Raw genomic sequence first — 17,397 nt, 5'->3', positions numbered from 1 at the left:
AAAAAACATGTTTTCTGCAACATTTTGTCTATAATCTTTTAGGGATTACAAAATTACGTTTATATTTATGCGTAAAAAGTTCTGGTAGCGGCTTACATTGTTATTATATTTCTAAACATACAGTAAAATCTACTCCGATCGTAGTAGAATTCAAAGGCAGTTATTTATGATAGAAAACCCTCTAAATTATGCACACCGAACTTGTCAGAATAAGGGAAAACGTCAACGGAATGAGAGCACCTGATTAATTTCATCATGCAGCTTTTGAATTCGAAATCAAAACAAGACAGCATCTTTCCTAAAAATTTCATGCCAATCTTTCTATCCGTTCTCGAGTTATGGAGTGACAATCAAAATGTACACTTCTTTTTATATATATAGATTCGTTTACCTACAATTACTTGGAATTGAATACAACATTCTTTGAATACATTTGGTTTATGGAGACTTAGCTTCTCTGACATTGATATAAAGTTCAAAAAAAAAAAAAAATAACAAATTCGTAAACTTACGTCGATTTAAATTTTAGCGCAATAATTTAGTTCACTTTACTGTTTCACAACAAATACCGACAATGGACCTTGCAAGTACTGAGCAGTTCCATCTGTTGACGCCAAATTCTTTTAATTCAGGGGGATCACAATCATGTAGACTGTCGCGGGCCCAGCGAAAGAAAATAAATAAAAAGCTACGACAGCAGTTGCAGAAGAATGAAAATGCACCAAATAATATAGCAACTGCAGCACCAAAGATTAATAATGATTCCAAAGCCAAAGCTAAAACCGAACATACAACAACATCAAAAGCTGAGTCCACCCTTTTAGCATCAATTAAAAGTGAGAAACAATCATCAAAAGACAATCCATCATTGGGGAAAGTGCTAAACCCATCTGATATGCTTTGGCAATTAGCCAAGGACTTTCACAAACAGATAAGATCATTGCAAAAAGTATTTGATGCGGAAATAAAAGTGAATTCCAAAGCAGCTTTTCAAAGGCATCCACCAGTTGCAGAAATAGCCCTTAAGAGTGGGAGTCCAATAACAGTTGAAGCTTATCAACTTCTCCGTTACATAATACTGGACTCAATTAAAAAATTACAGACATCTAAGAAAGCTGTCACTCCATTATTCTATTGCATGATGCACAAAGGCATGTATATACACATACTTTGTCATGATCAGTATGCATATAAATGTATGGAAGATTGCATCGGAGGCACCATGACCGCATCTGTACATCAATTAAAAGTAAGTGCTGATTGTGTATACTGCTTCAGTGCAATTTATAAGGCTGTCATAAAGGATGTTAAACAGTTTATGTTACAAATTCGTTTACATATACCGAAAATGCATACGCATCATTGGATTGTTGTGCATAGCAGAGTAGAACACGATGAAACTCATTTTTTGTTTTTGATTTATGAACTATCTGCTTTGATGCTGGAACATCGATACGGCAATAGATTAGTAATCAATTTGAACGAAGTGTTGTTCCACAATCATGGACAGTTGCCAAAATTGGTGTGAGACTTTAAATCAATACATAAGCTAACAATTTTTAATAAACTACCTGATACATCTCTTATCTAATACTTATATTGGACATTTTATCTTAATAAAATATGGCTTGAATGGTCACTGTAGTAGCTCAACCTCTGTTTTTCAACCGTTGGACCTAATTTACATATAACGAGTAGAGCTTGTTAGATTAGGTTAGGCGTGGGTGTAATCCCTCGATCCTAAAAACACCACCCCACCCACTGAAGGCTTATAGTTTGATCACAATTTGATATTAAGGTTACAAAGAAAAACATGCATTCTTGGTTATTTAGCTATCTGCGTGTGTATGTGTGAGTAACAACTTCTGCTCTTAGCTGATGATCAGTGCACGGACTTTACCACTTTATTAGTAGATCTACCAACTTTTTGACCTATTTTCATTTGCTACCACTTCTACCACCAAAGCCCAAAAATCTACCACCATTTCAATATATTCGCATTGAAACCAAATACTGCGATCATTAGGAAGACGTATTAAATTGCCGAGCACACCCAAATAACATAAAGAGGTGACACTAACGAAACTAACCAATTTTGAAAATTTTGTGCACAAATTCAAACAAGAAATAAATTTAAGAATTCATGAGCTTAACACCGGCTTATAATAATTGAATTTCAATTATTATGTTTTCTAAGAGAAACTGCAAAGACAGAAACATTTACTGGCATATTGCGATATGAACCCATTTCGAAAACGGCCAACGTAATCATCATCAGGCAATTTTGTAATGTTATCAAAGGTTTCACCGGGATTCGAACCGTGAATCACATGGTGAAACTGCAAAAGCCTTTAACCACTAGACCATCCTGCTGGTATTTGTTTTCATGCTTAATTCAGTTTTTTCTCATTTCTACACTAACAACACAATTGAGTCATTTTGTCTCTATATTAATTTGTGTGCCATGTAGATTTGTTTTTGTAAAGTTCTTCTTCGTTGCGAATGAGAAGCTTTGTAAACTCGGGCTCAGTTGTACATATTTATGTATGTTTGTTTAATGGTGTGTTCAGTTTATACTTATATTTAAGAATTCATGAGCTTAACACCGGCTTATAATAATTGAATTTCAATTATTATGTTTTCTAAGAGAAACTGAAAAGAAAATCATTTACTGGCATATTGCGATGGACCCATTTCGAAAACCGCCAACGTAATCATCATCATGCCAGTAAATGTTTCTTTCTTTTCAGTTTCTCTTAGAAAACATAATAATTGAAATTCAATTATTATAAGCCGGTGTTAACCTCATGAATTCTTAAATATAAGCATAAACTGAACGCACCATTAAACAAACATACAAGAAATAAATTTCTTTATGAAGGATGTGTAGTAAATGAGCACGCAAATATTTTCCTGCGCTATTTTTATCAGTTTTTATACTCAGGGTGCTTTGCACACATACTATATTAACGTTGATTGGATAACGGTTGGTTGTACAGGTATAAAGGAATCGAGATAGATATAGACTTCCATATATCAAAATCATCAGTATCGAAAAAAAATTTGATTGAGCCATGTCCGTCCGTCCGTCCGTCCGTTAACACGATAACTTGAGTAAATCTTGAGATATCTTCACCAAATTTGGTACACGACCGTATAAAGACTCAGAATAGATTGGTATAGAAAATGAGCGAAATCGGATGATAACCACGCCCACTTTTTATATATATAACATTTTGGAACACACAAAAGGTGTATTATTTAGTAAATAATACACCTAGTATGTTGAAATTTGAGGTGCAGGCTGATGTTGAAATTCTTGATAAAAATTTGAAAAAAATAAAAAAGCGGGCGTGGCACCGTCCACTTGTGTTAAAATCAATTTTACAAATGTTATTAATCATAAATCAAAAATCGTTAAACCTATCGTTACAAAATTCGGCAGAGAGGTCTTGGCAAAAAAGAGCTTTATATCAATGGTATTTCAGTTCCCAAGTCGATTTATAACAATAAATAGGAAAAACAGCAAATTTAAAAAATGGGCGTGGCACCGCCCCTTTTATGACTAAACAATATTCTATGTTTCGGGAGCCATGACTCGAAGAAAAATTAACTGATCTTAATAAAATTGGGTACACAAATTTTCCCTATAGCAAGAAATATTGCTAGAAAAAATGGACGAGATCGGTTAAAGACCACGCCCACTTTTATATAAATGATTTTTAAAAGTGTCGTATACGAAAATAATAAGCTATATCTTAGCGAAAAAGAGCTTCGTATCAATAGAATTTTACTTTCTGAATTGAATTAAAACATTAAATTGGAAAACACTAAAATTTTTGAAAATGGGTGTGGCACCGCCCCTTTTATGACTAAGCAATTTTCTATCATTAGGGAGCCATAACTCGAAGAAAAATTAACATATCGTAATGAAATTGTGTACACATATTTTTCTTATTGCAGAAAATATTTCTAGTAAAAATTTAAAATGTTTAAAAGGGTCGTAGACTAGAATAATAACCTATAACTTAGCAAAAAATAGTTTGGAATCAATGATATTTCACTCATCAAGTTTTATTGTAAGAGGAAATGCGGGGCGGTGCCAGGTGTTATGTAGAAAAGTAGTTTATCTGAAATGAAATGTACAATTGAAGTTCACGCTGAGTATATAATGTTCGGTTACACCCAAACTTAGGCACCTTTACTTTTTTGTGAATAATTTTGAACGAAAATAAAAAAAAAATTTTAAGTAAAAGATAACATGCCGAACATTGTGGATAAAACAAGTGTGATATCTTATCCGTCAAATGCCTGACAGGATGTTCAATATGGCTGCTTTTAAGCGTGTTGGAAGCGTTTAGACAGGGTGTTCAATATGGCGACGCATAGGGGCAGCTATCTTCAGTGGGTGATAGAAAGAGATACAGAATGAGACAGCGATAGTCAATAATAAATCAGGTGATCCATTCTATTTGTAATTTTGACGTTTATGGAGAAGTTATCTCACTTGTCTTATCCACAATGATGCCGAAGTCGCTTATTTTGTGGCAGTATTTTTGGTACATTAGAAAATTGTTGTTGTAATTAGACGTTTCGGTAAATTTTCGTCAGTATTTCAAGCTCGAAATACAGGAAAAAGCAGGTATCATATTATTATTATTACTTGGTCTGGAAGCACTGCGACCTTTGTGCAGATCTATTATGCAATTATTATATTTTGTTTCTGGAGGCTTTTGATGTGTCTAAGTACCCGTTCAGGCTTTTTAATCCATACCACATAGGGATTAAGAGTCACACCACCTAGATGGGAGTCTCTGCCTACCCAGAGCGACGCATTCGCAGAGAATGTGAACCGGTGTTTCATCATCCAGCTCACAGAAACGACAAATTTGAATATCGGATAGATTTAACTTACTTAGGTGATATCGTAGACCGCAGTGTCCCGTATAGTACCCAGTGAGAGTTCTTAGGTCCTCCCTGCTTAGATTATGAGTTTGGCCGATACTTTCGTTGCCGGAATTATAAACAGTTTGGCCTGTCTTTGCCCTAGGCAGTCAATCCAGTGACGTCTGAATTTCCCAGTTACTTATAGTTTCCCTGGTGTGTGCTTTTGTAAGTCCACAAATTGTCTCTGGACCATAACATGCTGCTGTAGCACCCTGCTTTGCTAAGTAATCTGCATGTTCATTACCTTCATGTCCCTGATGTTCGGGAACCCATCCTAACAAACCCTTGTTTTTGGCTCCCAGGGCATTAAGGATTTCAGCGCATTCATCTACTAGCTTATATGTAACTGTGTAGGATTGCAAGGCACGCAGGGCCACCTGGCTGTAGATGCTTTTCGATGTTGAGCCTCTTCGCAGACATTCTCTACCTCTGACTTCTATTGCATGGTTTTCTGCCTGAAATATGGTGGGATAGCATCCGATTGGTATCGATTTCTTGAAGTATCATATAGCAATATGTTGTTTCCATGACATGTGCTTTATTTGTTTTACTATAAATCATGATGGAATTATAGAAGGTGGCGGATGTAAGCAGTTTCTCGCTCTAACGCCGCCATCTGAACGCCCTTAGAAATAAGAATGTAGTCGCTTTACAAAAGTACTTTTTTATTCAGAGGAAAAAATGTATGTAAAAGTATACAAATGGGTTTTTTCTGAAAAAATATAAACGGCTTCACTTTTTTTCTCAAGTTCCGTTTTGTATTGACTTTTATATGATTCAAACGTGTGACAATTCTTATTTAATAATTTTGTTTATTTGAACAAAATTATTAAAACTCGCATATTTTCTGCATTAAATGATGGTAAGACGTTGCAATATTAATATAAAACCGATGATTAATGTTTTAAATATATTTTTACAGGTTTCCTTTTCGGTTTTGCGGTAATTCTTTAGTTTAGCTAGAACCACTAAAACTCGTCCAAAAATTTTGGGAGTGTTCAAAGACGCGCTTTGCACCCAGGACCACGAATGAGAATTGCGTTTACTGGCTACAAATACATTATCTTGCATCGTGTTTTCTAAAGTGATCGGCTAACCGTATTAGTCCCCTGAGATAGCTTCCTAGAATCTATGAAGATCATCTTCGTTGCCCTCCCCACTCCAGCCAACGTGATTTTCAAAATAAGAAACAACATTGATATCAACACTGCGATATGCTCTCGCGGAAACTTATGTGCTTGTTTCGTAAAAACAAACGTCCCCATATGGCTCATCAACCTTGTTGGCTGTGAGGAAGTTTCTGTTTTCTATCTATATCTGTTCAGCTGAATCAAATCGATAGATATTCCTACCTTTGTCTGTAGCGAAAGCGCTAAACACCGCACTGTTGCCTCAATAAATCACGAACTAATCATGACCTAATCAAAATGCCAGCACATTCCTTCTTAAGCTGCAGACATTGGTGCTTTACCGGTAACCGTATCGGTAAAGCCGGAGTCATTGGTGCCGTATGTCGTATCGCTGTATCCGTATCCCTAACGTAATCAGCTGTTTATCGTTACGACGGTAAACCAAACCCCAATTGCATTGATTCTCATAAGGTTGGTCGAATCAGCTGTTATAAGGTTACCGATACGGTTACCGATAAAGCACCAAAGTCTCCAGCTTAACCTCATAACAGCTGATTCGACCAACCTTTTGAGAACCAATGCAATCGATTATTGGTGCCGCCAAGGTCGTAACCGTATCTTAGCCAACCAATTCGTTTTTGGTTTACCGTCGTAACGATAAACAGCTGATTACGTTAGGGATACGACTATAGCGATACGACAAACGGCACCAATGACTTCAGCTTTATTCAAAAGTGGCAGTAGCCGTAGCTTCTGTGGTGGTTTAAGCAACCATGCTTAATATACTTTGTTACTGTTTACTCGAACTGTTTGGTTAGGTCAATATACCTGCTGATGTTCTGTATGGGGCATTTTGATTCCATTTTAATCAGGTAGCACATACTGCCTAAAGTTCGGCACCTACTTTTTCCTAGAACTCGACTCTCGCAGAGGAAATTGGTGATTTTCCTCACTACAGCTACTACACCTCGCATTGAAGGGCCAAGTTTACTTCGTGCGCCGTTTCTTCCTCAGAAATGTCTAACGAAACATCGGCTTTTGCTAGTCCATCTACTTTTTCATTGCCGTCAATGTTCCCGTGACCGAGTAACCCAGTGAGTGTAATAGGTGCAAAATTGTCTGCTTCGGTACCGCCCTTTTACATCTATCGACGGCTGTCCAAATATATCAGTGAGATATGCTTATTTGATTCTCTCATAGGATATTACACGCCCTCTCTAAGCCAAGTAGCTTTTCTTTTGTTGTTATTTTAATGTTCTTTTATGTGGCGGGCCCCACGCCCAGTATATTATACCTTTGTATAGTGATCCGATTGATCTATAAGTCAGCCGCCCATGGTGGTACTTTCCAGGTGAATGACGATCTGAAGCTTTTCTACTTTTGTGGAGGGGGTGGTATGACCTATAAAGATCAACTTGCTCATACCCTGCAAAAATCGCGAGTACTCCATGCATGCATGTATGGAGTACTCGCTATGGACCAAGCGAGTGCTCCAAAATTAACCACAATTCATACAAAAAATATGGTCCAATTAACATTGCGATGTCCTAGGACTGGACCATATACTCCAGTTCCGTATTACATCAGAGTAATCCGTGGAGTACCCACAGACCAATAAACTTCGTGTAGTGATTACAATCGTTAAAAACGAGCAATGATCGGCTTACTATATGTTCGTGTAGAAACATGAGTTGGTCCATTGCTGCATTACAGTGGAGTATAATAGTATGTACTCCAGTGGACCACATGATCCAACGATTTTTGCAGAGTAGTTATAACAACGCTTCTCCTTTAATTTGCGTTATACTCCTATTTAATTTTTCCGACAAATAGGCAGGACGACACCTTCAATTTTTTTTTCTATGGCGACTCCGAACAGCAGCTGCAAGGCACTTCAGTTTTCACTGAGAAGCTTTCCATTGCAGAAATACACTCGGAGTATTTGCTAATTCACTGCCGAGGCGCGACCCCGTTTAGCACAACTTTTGTCTAATTCAAAAAAAACTTGTTTCCAAACTTCTCCCCGGATCTCCGGTGTGGTAGGTGGGGTAAGCTACCACCACACCACGGCGGCCGCCATTGTAGCAGCTCGCAAAATGTAGATGTGTGGATCGGTGACCGATGCTCCCTTTAACTTCGGACTCCCTGCCTACAGTTAGCCTGTGCGTCGAACTTGAGGGTAGGCGACAAACAATATATCTTCTTATATCCGAATCATCGCAGGTTAACGCGTCAAATTCAGAAACTCAGTATCCCATCATTTTTATAGACCTGTTACCTTTTTGCTCCTACTGCTGTGGTTTAATTTTTTTTCACTCAAACTGTAATATAACAAAAATTGCTTTCGTTAATACTGCAGGAGAAGAGTTCTAAGATGCGTCCAAAAATATCAGGAGACAGGATTCATAATCACATCGACCCCTGCCCTAGAGTATTACCAGTAAAATTGATGCGCTCAAAGGAAATTGATAAGCTGCAAACGTTTCAAAAGAGAATAAAGCATACTTCATTTCATGATTTTTATCATAAAATTGCATTAAATTCAAGTTACATACACTTCATTCTGTATTCTCTCACTATTGAAAAAGTATGAATTTGAGTACTATTTTAAAGAGGGCCCTTCTTTTATGCCCTCTTGATCGTGTACTTCCAAAATACAACCTGGAGCTCACTGGAGCTAAGGGCGTTCGATATGAGAGCTGTCAAATCTTCCGCCACCTTCTACCATTACATTATGCTATAAATTATGAATTGTTTTGTACAAATATAAACTATAGCTACTGTTTTCTAGGGAAAAAAATCTACCAACTTCTACCACTATTTTAATTTTTCGACTACCAAGATTCTCTTCTTATAAGTCCGCGCACTGCTGATGATAACGTGTTGTACATGTGTGACTGCTTGCTTTAATGTGAACATGTACATACGTGTGGCTGCTTGCTTTATTGTTGTTGTGCATTTATTTAGTAGTAATATAATGTTCTTCAATCGGGCGATTTTTTATTTCAAATTTTCTATTTTTTTATGAAATAAACGTAATTATTTAAAAAAAAAGCGCCGCAGTCGAAAATTTGGAATAAAAAATTGCGCGATATTTTAAGTTTTTTCTGCTCAAAAATACTATGGATCCCATTGTCGGGTTCGGAGGGGCGCGGCCAATACGCGTCGGTTGACACCATTCCCTGTATTTTTTGACGCGTATAAGCAGTCGATTCTTGTAAATTATTACTAATACCTATATGACACCGCTTTATTTTCTTGTATTTTTCCTAAATTTTTTCTTAAATTTTTTGTCGCCCTCATGACGAAACTAATATTCAGGTGTTCTCATCCCGTTGACGTTTTCTCTATTCTGACAAGTTCGGCATGCATAATTTAGAGAGTTGTCTATCATACATAACTGCCTTTGAAGCGGAGTAGATTTTATTATACGTTTAGAAATATAATAACTATGTAATCCGCTGCCAGAATTTTTTAGACATAAACATAAGTTTGTATTCCCCAAAAGATTATAGAACCAATTTTGCAGAAAACTTAATTTTTTGAGGAAATTGGTAGGAAAAATGTATCAATAAAAATTTTGTACTTTCGTAGTACAAGTAAATACTGGCATTTAGTTTGACAATGTTATTGTCAAACTCATGTATTTGGGGGGAAATCAAGACCTTTTGGAAATTGTTTTTGTATTTTGATGTTTCGATAAAGTTTATTCAGTATTCAGCGACAACTAAAGCGGGAGTCATTGGTGCCGTATGTCGTATCGCTGTACTCGTATCCCTAACGTAATCAGCTGTTTATCGTTACGACGGTCCAAAAACCAATTGGTTGGTTACGATACGGTTACGACCTTAGCGGCACCAATAATCGATTGCATTCATTCTCATAAGGTTGGTCGAATCAGCTGTTAAAAGGTTACCGATACGGTTACCGATAAAGCACCAATGTCTCCAGCTTAAAGGCGAAAAAGAATAATAATACGTTTGAAGTGGGGCTAATAATTATTTCGGTAATAGTGCAGTTTATGGTACCCACCGAAATTTGGGCCAAAATTTTCGAGTGAGGTATCAAAAGACGCGTATTCATGTCTAGATCAAGAATCCGAAAGCGGAAGTTAACTTTTTTTTACCGGTTCAAAAGATATTAACGAAAAACCGAAAAAGACCCGCCAGTCCCTCCGAAACCGGGGGTGGGATCCATAGTGTTTTTGCGCAGAACGCCTTTCTGCATTGGCGGCCTTCGGCCGCGCTTATAAAAAATAACCCTGGGCTACGACATGCCAAGTCCGGGTGTGTGGTATAACCGTGGCTACCGCCACGGTGATGCACAATTTTTTTGTGGGTACACACAACAACAACCACATTAAAATCGCCAACTTCAACTGCAAATATCTTCGGACAGAGATAAAAATTGTCCGCCTTCCGGATTATTGTTCTCGAAATTAAAACGCAGAAAGGTGTTCTGCGCAAAAATACTATGGATCCCACCCCCGGTTTCGGAGGTACCCACGGGTCTTTTTTCGGTTTTTCGTTAATATCTTTTGAACGAGTTAAAATTTTTATTTTCCGCCTTCGGATTATTAATACTGAGGTCAAGACGCGTCGTTTGACACCTCTCTCGATATTTTTGGTAGCGTATTAGCAGCCGACCCCTCAACTATGCTATTACCGCCTTTTGATACCTCACTCGAAAATCTCGGCCCAACTTTAGGGTGGGTACCGTAAACTGCACTACTGCCATTATTTCACTAAATGAGGAAAACTACATTTGTCAATAGATATTTGTTAAAAAAAAATAGGAATCTTCATGTGGCTGGAACCACCCTGTGTTAATTATTTATTGCTTTGTATACCTTATTTGTCACCTGCAGTAGTGATGGGCGATACGGCGATATTGAACTATCAGTGAAAATAGTGATGGCGATTTTGAATCCCAGCTATTTTTTATAGCTATAGCGATCGCTTTGATTTATTTTTAATAACGAATGTGCAATTTGTATACTTGGATATCATGGCGGAACGATACAAGGTGGAACATCAACTTCCAGCGCAGTACGATTTTGACATTTGTCCATCAAATTTACAAAAACAAAGTACATGGAATTTTTATTTATGTTTGTAGGTATGTCACCATGCTGCCACCTTGTATCGTGCTGCCATGCTTGGATATAAAAAAGGAATGTTTAAGTTTGTTTACCGGAGTAGATTGAATGTTATACATTAATTTAGTTTAGTATACAGAATATATGAACCAAAATTGGAATAAAAAGAAAAAAATATGTACCTTTTATTGTAAACTGATGTAATGTGAAGTTCTAATTTTCTGAGATATTATAATATAATATTGTAACGAATTTACTGCAATTCCTCTTATTTGCAATCTTCTACTAACTTTCGAATCACTAAACTGTTGAATAAATAAATCTTCTATTCAATAATGCAAAATGGCCTTTATTAGACTACTTTCAAAATAACACTACTATTGCTCCCCAGATAGCGTCTTAAATCCAACTGAACTGTCGCGCCTCTACTGTTGCTGCTTTTATACTGTGCGGTTTCCTCGTTCACATATTTCTAGGCGCTTCCATTTCCAGAACTTACTAGTTAGTGCTATATAATTATAACTACAAATGCACGTGTATAGCTTCTCACATGCGCGTGTATTTGTGAGCGACACTTCCACAATTATAATTGCATACTTTTGGGAGCATCTCAGATAAGATATTTGCATATGTTTGTGCGTATCTTCTCCGTTGCGTGTACGTACATATGTGTAGACATAATAACTGTTTTTTTTCACGTCTATATATGTTTACGCTTAAACTTTATATGGACTGCTAAGCGACAAACTTTAAATACACCTCTGAAATTGCTACGCATAAAATTAGTACTACTAAATTTCAACACGCATTATACTCAGATGTAACTGAAATATGTGTCCATGTTTCACCCTCTGCACTAATTCCATGTATTCTATGCGCGTCCACTATCTATCACAACTGATTAAGCTATATGTTATACACAGAAATACAATAGAGGGTTGTGTCTCCGCTTTTCGGTAAAGCCTGTAACTGTAGCTAGTTGTTTAACCACTGCCGCTAGATGGGTCTCATAAGCAATATCTAAGCTAGGATAGGCGTTTTTTTTTTCACGCGCAAACGAAACGTATACGCGTGTAAAAAAAAACACGCCTAATGAGTTATCTATTGATGTGCATACAAGGCACTGCTTAGCATCGGCTTGGAGATGATAGTATCCCTTAGTGTTGCTAATATTCGTCACAATATTATTAACTGGCTGACGACATTATGTTCAGTCTCGTATTACACTCAATGAGATGAAACTAGCAGAAATAGATGTCTATGCATCTTTGTTTTATAAATTTTGCTAATTGAAAATGCTTTGATTTTTAAATGTAAGATGAATCAACCCGAAATAAATCTGTATATGTAACACCATAAAAACATGATTTATTTACTATTATTTTTATACTACACCGATGTATTCAGAAATACTCCGTATGAATTTATTCTGGAAGTTGTATTTGGCTACATAATGTTTTTACAGTAAAGTGAATTAATTTTTAATGAAAAATGCAGAGCAAAAATATAGCAAATTCTTCAAACTATTATACAAATATTTTTTAACAGAAAATTAGCCACCCACTTCAGTGCATTCTCCCAAAAAACTTAAATTTTAAGTTACATCTGTTTATGATAAGACGGTTGATGCATATTTCTATAATTCTTTTATTTTCCCATCAAAAACAAAAATTTTATAAAACTGCTAACTACTACTGCCTAGAAGTATTAACTTATTAATTACACAGGCAACCAATCTTAAACCAAGTCTACAGACCCAGGTCTATTTGGCGTCACATAGTGTAATTAAAAACAAATAAATTCAGTTATTTAATCTCTTTTATACACTGCATGAAATATTTATATGAACGGGGTCTTTTACAATTATCACCGGGCTTTGCATGCGTTTCTTTATGGGCTCATAAAATTGCCACATTTTACTTCTTTTTTCACTATAATTTCCTGTCATCTTTCACCCGGTATGAAGGCGGATTTTTTATAAATTAATACAACCAAATTTTCGCAGCCAACCAGATCAAAACTTCGTTTATAAAAATATTAATTCAAAATAACGCGACTGAAAGAGCAAAATAGCTAAAAGTAAACACAATCGAGTGCTGCCAGAGGACATTTTCATTATTCATGAAGAAATATCGCTATTACGCCAATTACCAATTTGCACAAAGATTTGCCCGGTGTATGCACCGGTTGCGCTATTTGCGCAGAAAACTGCGCTAAAATCAAAACGATTTTGATATTTACGCATGTCTGCAAATATTACACATGCTTTTTACTTCGTGTGTGGTGAATCTTACACAGTTTACCTGTGGTTCCTGATAATATAACATCAGTAATTATTACTTAAAAATGTTAATATCGAAGGCGCAAGGACCATCTCTAGCTTGTAACAGGAATTCACACAAATTCAATAATAAATAATAATTTTTTATACTATTAGAACACATTTTTCATTTGTTGCGGTAGTTGAAAAATGAATATTGCGCAGTGCTGCAATGAGTTGAGCTGGTCTTGCAATTAAAATATATATTTTATAAATACAATGGAAAATAAATGCTTCTGTGCGAGTTTTTCGACTAATACCGTGAATTACCAGCACTGTGGAAAATAAATAGTGAATTTTTATAAAATTAATGCCTTTTTTATACAATTAAAATACATGTTTCATTTGTTGCGCTACTTTAAAAATGAATCTTGCGCAGTGTTTTTGAGCCGTGTATGTAAAAATTTTCATTTGCACAAATTTCGTCGTTTTATATTTGCGCAAGGTTTTTGTGTCATGTATGGGCAAAGGGATAAATACAATAAGAGCCGTCACTCGTTGTTTTGTGGCGAGTATTTCGCTGGAAATTGAAAAAATTGATGCCGAATGTTTTCTGAGAGGGACATTTTTAATTGTCTCGCATTTATCCCTGCCGTGTAGGCCCCTTGTGCAACTGTGATTTTTGGAAAGAGAATTAAATAAGTTAGTTAAATACAGTCGGAAAAATAAACACAAAGGCCCCACGAAAATTTATAGAAGACATTTATGAACATCTCGCCCAAAAAAAAGTAGGGACTACCTCTCAGTATACATCGAGTAAATGCCTATAAAATAACGAGTGACGGCTCTTATTGTATTTATCCTCTTTGGTGGGCCGTATATTGGCGAAATGCTGCCAGAGGTGATTGTCGCTCAAAAGAATCGAATGAAGGAAAGTCGCCATTCACTGATATATTTGTGCCGTCTTTCAGTGAGTTTTACAGCTCCGGCTCACGCTCAATTCTCACGGGAATGCTATGGATCATTGAGAGACTTGAGAAGCAGATGTCGTGAAATTTTCGCACACGTGAAATGTGATAGGCAGATGTCGCCGCTGTTTTTCATTTAACTCATACTGCGAAAGACTAAGCAGCGACATCTATTTTTGAAAAAGTAGGTATATTAAAGGCCGCGTTGCCAACCTAAAAAGAAGTAATTAGCAAATTATCTGGCTCACAAATTGAACCAGACTTCTATCTGGATTTATCTGGCTCAAATCGTTGTTGTTGCATTTACATGCAAAATTATTTATCTGGCTCAGGATTTCGCCACCGGATGATAGCTTTGGATAGCAATTGTTACGTTCCAATGAGGCGTGATCCAGACACGGATAGAAATTTAACATGCAAATGCAACAACAAATGGATAAATTTTTCATTCGTGGATATGCAATCACCGATAGTGAACATATTGTACAAGTAAAGTACAAGTGTGTTGACTTCTTTCTGACAGGCACTCGCTTAAGTGAGCATAACGGGAAAATCTGGGTTGCCATTGCTGTTTCGGTTGAAAACGGTCAATTAGGGTTCTGTGCAGAGACGTAAAAGATTGAAACAGGGTTTATGTAGTCACAAAAGTGTTGCTCCTGTTACACAGCATTTTAATTTTATATCATGGCGAAAAGTGTTCAGTTCAGAGTTATTGATTTTCATTAAAAGTTAAATTTATTATGGAGGGTTACTCCTTTAAGTGTAAAAAGCAGAGAAAACGTAGAGTTTTTCAAATTATTGTGAAAAACTTTTTAATTTGAATTTCTGTACCCATGTTAACTATATTTGTGTAACACAAGAATCTGGAGGTCAATTCCTTAACTATGAAAAACTGAAAAATGTACACTTATTGAAAACTCATTTGCACACACAATTTACACTTTGAATTTAGTTGTGTTTTAATGCACAAAATTTTGAAACTAAAAACAAAATTTTCATTTGTCAGAAAAAATTAATAAAAGCAGCCTAATGTCAAAAAACCCTATCGAAATACAAACTGGCTTGTTTGTTTTGAATGAACTACGTTGTATTTTTCTTGTATTTCCTTAGTTTTTTTTTTAAATATAGTTCACACTCTTATACCAGTACACCTTCTAATGAAATCGTAATTTTTTGCTTTCACACAGAAGTAACTGCTCGATTAGTATGAAGGATGAAATGTCAAGCGAACAAAATGACAATGCTATATGACAGACAATCATGGCGGAACGATACAAGGTGGCAGCATCGTGACATACATACATACATAAATAAGAATTCCATGTACTTTGTTTTTGTAAATTCGATGGACAAATGTCAAAATCGCACTGCGCCGGAAGTTGATGTATCAAATCAAATAAAAAAAGGTTATAATCAGCTGTTCGATGCGGTCACCTTGTATCGTTCCGCCATGCAGACAATGACATTTACTTTGACAAATGACATTTTTAAGCACTGAACACACCATAAAACTAAGAAACTGAATGCTCCCAACAGAGTTGCATTGTGCTTTTGACTTCATTAGGCATTCGATTAGCTACTAATGAAATAATTATAGATTCGAATTTTGTGGGGAAGATTGAGCTCAATAAGCGTCTTAATGTAGAAAACTGCCTTTATTATGCAATAAGCCGTCTGTGTGAAAACAGTATTATTGGCTCCCTCGACAAAAAATATAATAGAAAATACAAGAATAGAAAATAAAGTAGTCATATAGGAGTTTGATTTGTTTGCACACAGACGCTTTGGTTGTGTTGCATCCATTAATTCATCTGTCAGGCGAAGTATCGAAAAATTTACATAAATGCTTTGGTTGCGTGCCTACGCTTTGACAACGCCAGACGAAAAACAATGAAACGCCGTACGTTATCTTTGCTTTGAAGCAACCAAAGCGTTTATATAATTTTGCTTTTATGCATTTGTGTAAACAGCCTTATACTGTTTTCACACAGAAACTTAATGATCTCATTTCACCTGCTAATGAAATCGTAAATTTTTTGCTTTCACACAGAAGTATCTGCTCGATTAGTATGAAGGATGAGACAGACAATCATGGCGGAACGATACAAGGTGGGAGCATGGTGACATACCTACAAACAAAAAAAATTCCATGTACTTGTAAATTCGATGGACAAATGTCAAAATCGTACTGCGCCGGTAGTTGATGTATCAAATCAAATAAAAAAGGTTATAATCAGCTGTTCGATGCGGCCACCTTGTATCGTTCCGCCATGCAGACAATGGCATTTGCTTTGAAAACTAAGAAGCGGAAACGGAATCGGAACGCTGCCAACAGAGTTGCATTGTGCTTTTGACTTCATTAGGCATTCGATTAGCTACTAATGAAATAATAATAGTTTCGAATTTTGTAGGGAAGATTGAGCTCAATAAGCGTCATAATGTAAAAAACTGCCTTTATTATTCAATAAGCCGTCTGTGTGAAATTAGTATTAGAAGTGAAATTTTTCCATGTTACACATGTGGCGCTTTATATTTTGACTCCAATTTAAATAAATTTTGCTTTCCGTATGTTTCCGCATTGTTGCAGGCTATTTCATCTGTAAATACTACAAAGTTTTATTAAACTATCAAATGCAACTCAGCTTGAAGTACTCTTGCGTACCAAAAATGCAACTCTAGACCTGAGATTTGCATCGGTGAGCGAGGCTGTTTGTAGTTTTGACGTTTATCGCTTGTATAGGTATACTATGTAGTCAACTTACGCGATTGTGATTTTGGGAAAGAGAATGAATGAATTCATTAAATACACTATATCTTACACTATGACCACTGATGACCTGATAGAAACTTCTCGCTCTCTGAGAGCGCGTGAAAATGTGCATTTTTTATAATATTGGCCATAGATGCCAGCATACTCAAAATCGAATTTGGGCATTTCAGAATAACTTTGGGGTATTTTGCAACGTAAAGGTTAAATTTATGATTTTCACCGAA

General features: G+C 36.2%; 1 protein-coding gene across 1 annotated transcript; it reads left to right on the top strand.

The window, feature by feature from the left end:
* Nucleotides 1–553: 553 nt before the first annotated feature.
* On the top strand, nt 554–1,653 carry LOC137236608 (uncharacterized). The gene has a single exon (XM_067759404.1). The coding sequence runs from the start codon at nt 575–577 to the stop codon at nt 1,526–1,528; it is 954 nt and encodes a 317-aa protein (XP_067615505.1). The 5' UTR covers nt 554–574; the 3' UTR covers nt 1,529–1,653.
* The last annotated feature ends 15,744 nt before the right edge of the window (nt 1,654–17,397 follow it).

The sequence above is a fragment of the Eurosta solidaginis genome, chromosome 1, assembly GCF_040869045.1.
Source record: "Eurosta solidaginis isolate ZX-2024a chromosome 1, ASM4086904v1, whole genome shotgun sequence".
Lineage (NCBI taxonomy): Eukaryota > Metazoa > Arthropoda > Insecta > Diptera > Tephritidae > Eurosta > Eurosta solidaginis.
This window is presented reverse-complemented; position numbering and strand designations above follow the sequence as displayed.